The sequence below is a fragment of the Marmota marmota genome, unplaced genomic scaffold (genome assembly GCF_001458135.2).
Source record: "Marmota marmota marmota unplaced genomic scaffold, marMar, whole genome shotgun sequence".
Lineage (NCBI taxonomy): Eukaryota > Metazoa > Chordata > Mammalia > Rodentia > Sciuridae > Marmota > Marmota marmota.
In genome coordinates, this window is record NW_026000164.1 from 9,368,620 (window position 1) to 9,377,012 (window position 8,393).

The following is an 8,393-nucleotide window of genomic DNA, read 5'->3' on the forward strand; positions in this document are numbered from 1 at the left end:
GTCAGCTAGGCAAAATGTGCTGGTATTTGCTTTTTCACAAAAGGAATGATGGACGAGGCTCTGAGATTAGCAGAGGGAATCCAGATATCAGCATTGTCATTCTACCAGATTCCATGGAATTTATTTTTATTATATCTGTATACATCTCTGAAGATGGTGAGTTAGGAAATTTAGTGTTGGCTTGTATGACTACTGCCAGGATAGTTCAGTCAAACATTATTCTAGAAATTTCTCTGAGGGTAGTTTCAGATGAGATTATCATTTAAGTCAGTAGTCTTTCACATGAGATTAAACTAACATTTTCACCAGTAGAGAAAATTAGATCATCCTCTGTAATGTGGATGGCGCATCAAATCAATTTAAGGTGTGACTAGAACAAATAAACAAACCCTCCTGGAGGTCAGAGAGTATTGTCAGCTGACAGCCTCTGAGCTGTGGCATCTGCTCTCCCTGGCTCTCCAGCCCACAAGCCCACCCTGCAGATTTTGGATTTACCAACCTCCATAATTGCATTAGCCAATTGCTTATAATGAACATAGACAGATGACAGATAGATAGATAGATAGATAGATAGATAGATAGATAGATAGATAGATCCTATTAGCCTGTGTCTCTGGAGAGCTCTGACTGATAGAGACATTCTTAGATGAATATACTCAGCCAAGCACATCAAGAAACTGGTCCCAGTCTCGAGGAGCTCGTTGGAGCTGTAGTCAGCAGGCATATGTGGCGCTCACAAGATCTTTTTACTATCTAATGAAGAATGGATGTCTATTAATGACTTAATTATATCTAGGCCTGAAGGGACAAAGGGGACAACACTGTCATTGTGAATGTAGTGATCTTTCTTTATGAATGTTCATGGTTGCATAGAATTTCAAACACAGGACTTAAACCAGGGGTTGAGTCTCAGGTCTCACCCTAACAGCTATTTGGTTTAGTCAAGTTATTTTATTTATAGGTCAATTCCCTCAACTGAAATTGTTGACAATAATAGCATTTTCTTCTTAAGTTTTTCTCTGATAACTGCATTTCTGATTAAATGAAATGTTCCAAGTGAAGAGTATGTTTCATACAAAGCAAATTTGTAATGAACAATGACATTGTTATTATTCCTGAGTCTTCTCCACAGAGAAGTGTTGAGCTGTGAATGTATATTAGAGTACTTGTGCTTGCGGTCTGCAACTGTCCCCAGGGACACTAGTGTGATGCATGGTTTCCATAGGAAAGCCAAACAATGTACAGTTTGAAAAGTGTCCACTTAAACATGGTATATACATATGATGGGATATTACCAAGCCATAAAAAATGAAGAAATTCCTGCCCTATGACACACAGCCACACCCATGGAGGACATGCATATTGAAATAAGCCAGTCAAAAATAGACAAATATTGCATGTCACCTTATAGAGGTGATCTAAAATAGTCAAACTCCTGGAAACAAAGAACCGAATGGTGGTTGACAGGGCTGGCAGGTAGGAGATGCAGGAGCTGCCATCAAAGGGTACAAAATTTCCATGATGCAAGACGCACAAGTTCTAGAGATCTGCTCTGCAACACTGTGTCCATACATAAAGAATACTGTGCTCTTCAAAGCTTGGTGAGTTAGAGCTCATTTAATATCTGGGCCACAACAAAATAAAGCTTTCAAAATGGGTAGTTAGCTAAAGAGTAAATGTGCACAATTCAGAAATTGATCAAAATCCTGTACACATATGTATATTCAAAGGCACAAAGCAGGTTTTTTTTTTCATTTTTTTCTATTTTCCTTTCCCTCCATTTCCTCGATTTTTTTTTTTATTCTTTTGTGAACAATGCTTTGGATAAAGTCAGGTACCAAAAAGTGTTTGTTGGATAAAGGTATAAAGTAAATGAGTGACTAAAAATGATACTGTTTCTTCCTCTCAGGTCTGACTGTCACCCATAAGAAGATGACACTTCTGCAAATGCCCTTCCTCTTACTCCCCAGCTGGGAACTCTCACTACTTTCAGGCGACCATGAGAGAAATATGATGTGGCCTGGTCTATACCAGCATTAGAGGACCACAGTGCAGAAAGTTTTCTGTTTCTTTTTCTTCACGATGCAGTACCCATTGGGATATGATTTGCCTTGAAGTCACAGTTCCTTGGACAAGTCACCCAAGAGGTTTTGTTTTGTTTTGTGGTAGATGGACACAACACCTTTGATTTATCTATTTATTTTTAATGCACTGCTGAGGATCAAACCCAGTGCCTCACACGTGCTAGGCAAGCTCTCTACCACTGAGCCACAACCCCAGCCCACGCAGGAGGTTAAGATGCATGTTTGCATGACCTTTCCAGCCTGCTAGTGGGGACCTGGGAGAGGGAAGCCAGTGGAGGGGGCAGATTTGCAGAGTGAGGGGTGGGGGAACACCAGGGTTGAGGAGCTGACATCACCCAATGACTGCATGAGACCAGGAAGCTGCCTCCCCTTGGGGATGGGAACAGGTGAATTGCACTGCCCTGCACCACTGCTGTGGCACTAGAGCAGCTGAATGCACTCCACACTGGGTGTCTGGGACAGGTTGGCAGCTTCCCAGGCCTGAACTCGCTTGGCTGAGGCTCCACCCTCCTGGCCACTTCCTGACACAGGCAGGAATGATTTTGTACTGAAGGCTGATGCTCATGGGTGGCTGTGCCAGGCTACCAGCACAGAGGAACAGAGCCGAGTCGCCCAGCGCCAAGGAGCTCAGGTTGAGTTCAGAGCTGTAGTCAGGGAACTGCTGGGCTGAGAATCGACTGGGGATGTTCGTCCCTTTTTCGCTCTCTTCCCCATTGTAATACTGAAAGAGAAACTGAGGCCCCTGGCCCGGGGTCTGCTGGTACCAGTACACAGAGAGGTGTTCGGGGAGAGGGGAGCATCTCAGTGTCACTTGCTGTCCTTTTGCTTTGATCAGATGTTTTGGGGTTTGCTTGACTCCAGAGTCCACTGGGCCTGTGGGAGGAGATGGAGCTAAGAGCAGAGCCCAGGAGCAAGGGTCCCGCTGAGCCATCCTGGGCTGACATGTGCTCCAGGAATGATGAACACAGAGCAGAAGTTGTACCTAGGACTCACCTGCTGTACCCAGGACTCACCTGTTCCCAGCAGAGAAAGGGCCACCCAGCAGAGGAGCCTGGAGCCCATGGCAGCATCAGGAACCCAGGGTCTCCTGGCTGAGGGGTGGGGCCTTCTGGGCTGAGCAGGAGGTTCTGAAGTTCTAGTCTCCCCAAGAGCATCAATGTCATGCTCTCACATGACCCTCCCTGCAGGCCATCTGTACCCAATGACAAGACACAAGCTGTACCCACAGCGCCCTTTGTACCCTGCACAGCCCCTGATCTGAAGGTGGGTCAGCTTGAGCACCCTCCTCCTGGGCCAGTTTCACACCCTACGTCCTTCCATGCTGCTTCCACCTCCGCAGTGCCACTCCCGGCCTGACACTGACCCTTTCCTGGCCACTCCACCTTTCCCTGCCCATATAGGAGCAGAGAAACTTCCTTTCTTGTCCCATGCCCTCTTCTCTCCCCTGACCAGTGATAACTCTGTTTAATTTCAAGTGTTCGGGACCAACTAAGAGAACTCAAACTGCTTCGCTGTTCCAAGCATGCAGCCAGCTTCCCCATCACCCCTGCTCTCCTGGGACACCTTTCAAGGCTTCCCAAGGCTCCCTGCAGCTCTATGAAACCACAGCGCCCCCAAGTGGTCCACAGCCCACAGTGTCATGGAGTCCACCTTCAGAGCTCATGTCGTGATTGACTAAATCAGGAACAGAGGAGATTCCCCACCCTTCATCCCTCTTATCCATATTCATTCTGCTGCTTTCTCATCCTGGACAATTTAGGGTTGATCTTCAAGTCCAAGTGGAGGATTTCAAAGCCTGTGGAGGCAAAAAATATTTTAATTTGATCATTACCAAATTTTAATAGTGAAATTTACAAAGAGGGATTCTAAATATTACATATGTTTTTCCAGTAGAAAACTCTATCTGCTATGTTTAAGGCTGATTTGGTTGGATATGAATTTGTTGTGACTACCTAGAAAGGCCTGTGAGTGCTTCTAAGTGACACCGCGCCTCAGTATATGTCACCAGAGAACTGTGTCCAGGTGGAGGAATCTCCAAAAGAAACTACACGTGCATGCATACACACACACACACACACACACACACACACACTGTCTCAAGAAGACAGAACTCTCCTGATTGGGATAACTTCCCTTGTAAAGAGAGAGCTAGATAGTCCTCCTACTATGGGAGGACACAGAGAGAAGCTGCCATCTATGAACCAGAGGGCAGGCTCTCCTGACACACTGAATCAGCCAGTGCCTTGACCAGGGACTTCCAGCATCCAGAACCGTGAGAAATGAATGTGTGTTGCTCACAAACTGCCTAGTTGTAGAATTTTGTTCTGGTAGCCTAAATGGAACACGACAATGAACAACTGCTTGATATATATCCACAGAATGCAAATTATTGAACTAGAAAAACTAAGAATTTTAATAAACCTGATAAATTATACTATGTGAAGATTCTCAATGCAAACAAGAATGACAACAATGCCCTACACATAATTCAGGTTAATTCATAGCAGATCATAGTTAGCACATCTGACATATTGAATATTATCATTTCTAAGGGTTTGTTATGAGGAAAATGTTATATGAGTCTCTAAAAGAAGCCGATTTTTAGTGTAAACACTTAGAGGTTTGTTCTTAAGAACAAATATGTATTATTAGTTTTATAAAATAATGACACTTATCACTTTATTGCTTAACCTGTTTTAATCTGTGTAAGATAATATTTTTTTTGATCCAGATAACACTTGTGAAGTTCTCTCCTCTTTGAGAGCTACAGGAAATGTCCTAGGGCCCAAGGTATAGAAATCCAAAGTCTTTCCCAAGATTTCTGTGATTCTAATGAATGTCTATATTCCCATGGGCTTCTCTAAACCAGTCTCATGATCTGGACAGAAAGCTACGACTGTCCTTGATTAGCTCAGCAAACCCAACACACCTAGTATGGTGAATTTAGAAGGGTTTGGTGAAGACTTTGGGAATCCTTCCAAAAATTCTTATGATGCAGAGCCTAGCCTTTCCCCATTTCCCCTCCTAGCCTTAATCTTACATCTACTTTCAAGTCTTCCCAGGATTTCCAGGGTACCCATCCTCCCATTTCTTCTAGCATTTATTTTAGAAATTTTGTAATTGTAAATTCTTTCTTTGCCACTTTGAAATCTGTGTAAATCATTTTGAAAGGTATATAAACATAAGCTATGTTTATATTACCAACTTTATAACCAGGAATGTCTCTATCAATGATGTGCAAACCATCTCTTTGAAATGTAATGATGAACGGGGGCACCCTATCTCCTAGTGTCTGTGGGAGGGTCAGCTCCTAACATAGAAGCCTACTTTAACTCAGTAGGAGCCTACCAAACTCAAGTTCAGTCCAGTCAACTTCCTTAAGAACTTATCAATGTTCACCTACAGAACATTTGTGCAATTTTAGCATGGATTTTTACATTCTATAGATATGTTCATAGATATAGATGCATGTCTATATGAATTATCTATTTATCATCTATCTACCTACAATCCCCAATTTTATAACAATATTTGAAGATGGAACCTGCCCTCTGAATATGACCAAAAATAGAACTGTAGCTGGTATTAGCCAGCACCTGAGGCCTAACATGAGAAGGCAGCATGAAAACAGGGGATGGGCATGGTCAGTGGAATGAGGTGGGGTTGCAATCAGAACCCCAGAAGAAATCAGAAGAAGAGTATGGAGCAAGGGAAGGAGCACAGAGACTCTACTGAGGTACAGTGAGAGCTGTCACCTGCATAAGGAAAGTAAGAACCTTTCTCTTCAAAGAGCAGAATCAAGGGTATCTTGAAGAATGCAGAATGGGAAGATGGGGGTGGAGGGAAAGGTACTAGGGATGGACCACAGCCTGGTGGAGCAGACATGGGGCACTGCCACCTCACTCTTGTGACTGCTGTTTCTGCGGAGAGATCCCTGTGCTGTGCTGTGCCTGAGGCTGGCACAGGCAAACGTGGAGAACTGATTGGGCACAGATGCTCTGTAGGAGAAGGAGACAGAGCCCTGCAAGGAGCCTCCTCCTACTGTCTCTGGCACTTGGTGCCATCCAATCAGCTAAGAGAGGTAGAAGGTCATTCATTAAGAGCGTTATCCAGAATAAACAAGTAGATACAAATATGCACTCAGCTAGCCTAGAGCACTCCATCTCTCACACACATGGATAGTCCTGGTTCCCAAAACAGCCTCCCTGTATTGGGCCCGGGGTCCTGAGGGGCCTCTGCCTTTGCCACCTACTATTCCAGATCATTCATCCTGATCAGACCCAGACTTTGGTCAGATCTTCCATGTACTGGAAAATTTTCAGGTGAGGATAATTTTCAGGTGTCTTCATGAAAATCCTTCATATTCTCTCTAGAATACCTGAAAGATGGAAGGCATACTTTTCAAAATATGTAAAAATAAAACCCAAGACTTGAAAAAGATGCAGAGCTTCAGTAGAGAGGTTTATGAGGTCAGTCCTATGGCTGTATTTGTTCTATACTTTGGTCCACTGTCCAATTCTCTGGTATCTATGGGCATTCCTAGACCTTGACAGCCCAATTGCTATTTAGTCTTCTATTAGAGGTACTTTAACCTCCACTGGACCCCTGCAGTCCCACCCAGTGCCCACCCTCCTGAGGCAGGAAGGCTGCTGAGACCTGGGGCAGAAGCCCTGGAGTTTCTGCAAGGGCAGGAAGTGTCTCTGAGGGGCTGTGCCTAAGCTGCTGCTGCAGAGATAGGTGGCCGAGTCCCCCAGCTGTGTGGGCTGGATCTTCAGGGTGGACAAGGCTCCCTCAGGCCTCTCAGCTGAGAATCGATCCCTGAAAAAGTCGGCCTTCTCTAAACGCTGCTTGTTATAGAAAGAAACCAGGATCTCCAGTCCCTTTGCTGGAGTCTGTCGGTACCAATAGAGAGAAGCCTGACCAGCAACAGGGTCACAACTCAGAGACACATCCTGTCCTGCCTCTGTGACAGCATGACTGGGGGCTTGTCTGACTCCAGGCTCCATATGTGCTGTGGAGGAGGCAGAGGGCAAGGAGAGAATGAAGGGCAAGTTTAGGATTGCCCTCAGGTAAAGGTAAGATGGGAATTGCCCAAGCCCTCCCAGGACTCACCTGTGCCCAGGAGACCAAAGATCACCCAGCAGAGGAGGCTGCTGTCCATGGCAGGGTTGGGCAGGATGAGGCCTCAACCAGCTGGGGCTGTGGGGCTCAGCAGTCCCAGGAGGAAATTCAGTGACAGCTCAGCCTGTGCTGCACCCACTGACTCAAGGACGCCCCCAAGAGAGCAGAGACTTGAGTAGCATTGTGAACTGAGTTGCCCCATGTCACACCTGAGCATCCTGAAGTGTGCAGTAAGTAGCGTGGCTGACAGGGGCCCTTTGGTAACCTGGGTCAGGACAGTGAGGCAGGGTGCTTACACCAAATACAACAGCAAGACCCACTTTCCTCCCCACGGGTCTATGCAAAGTCCACTGCAGAGGCTCTGACCCTGACAGTTCCAAATGTTGGGGGAAAAAAGAGACATAGGACGGAGAAGGTAACACTGTAAATATCACTATGAAGAGGTGATCCAGAGAGAAACTGAGTCCTGAAACCCACAAGGACATTTCAGAGCAAGGGAAGAGGAATGGGGGAACAGCAAGCTGCCAGCTGAGTGGGTCATGGGCCATGAGTGGGTCAAGGGTTCAAAGAAAGTGACCATGCAGCTGTGGAGCTTCCATAAGGGGAGCATTCAGAGTACAGCTAGAAAGGGAAGTAGAGGTTGAACTAGAGACAAGCTGAAGTGAAGGAGAATAGAACTGGAAGAGTCACTCTCTATGTCTATATATGCATATCTTTCTAAGTCTATATAAATTATACACACAGAGGTGAGCACTCCTATTGTCCTTTGTATGTGGCTGGCTCCACCTTGGGACCCGTTTTGGAAATCCCTTCTCTGTTTCCCTGAGCTCTGTGCTGCTGACCTCTCAGGTGGCAGCAGTCCTGAGGGGACCTCCTTGTAGTGAGAAGAAGTTTTGAAGTGGTAAAACCTGAGCAGAACACCTGGGGGACAGGGTTTTCTCTCTGGCCCTGCATAGTATGTGACGGAGGTGGCACAGGTGTTGTGTAGAGGACCCAATTGAATTCTTCAATTAAAAGATCCACTGTATGGCAGCCTTCTTTTACTTTATGTTAGAAAATTAATTTTAAAAAGATAGTTAAAGTGTCACTGGCCTATAATACCAGCAGCTAGGGAGGCTGAGGAAAGAGGATCACAATTCAAAGCCAGACTCAGCAATTTATGGAGGCCCTAAGGAACTCACCAAGATT

General features: G+C 45.4%; 2 gene segments (V, D, J or C); both read right to left on the minus strand.

The window, feature by feature from the left end:
- Nucleotides 1-2,335: 2,335 nt before the first annotated feature.
- On the minus strand, nucleotides 2,336-3,247 carry LOC107148993. The segment is given in 2 exon segments: nucleotides 2,336-2,957; nucleotides 3,098-3,247. Coding segments are annotated over 2 exon segments (591 nt in total).
- A 3,184-nt stretch (nucleotides 3,248-6,431) lies between these two features.
- LOC125611618 lies at nucleotides 6,432-7,348 on the minus strand. The segment is given in 2 exon segments: nucleotides 6,432-7,095; nucleotides 7,197-7,348. Coding segments are annotated over 2 exon segments (495 nt in total).
- Nucleotides 7,349-8,393: the final 1,045 nt, after the last annotated feature.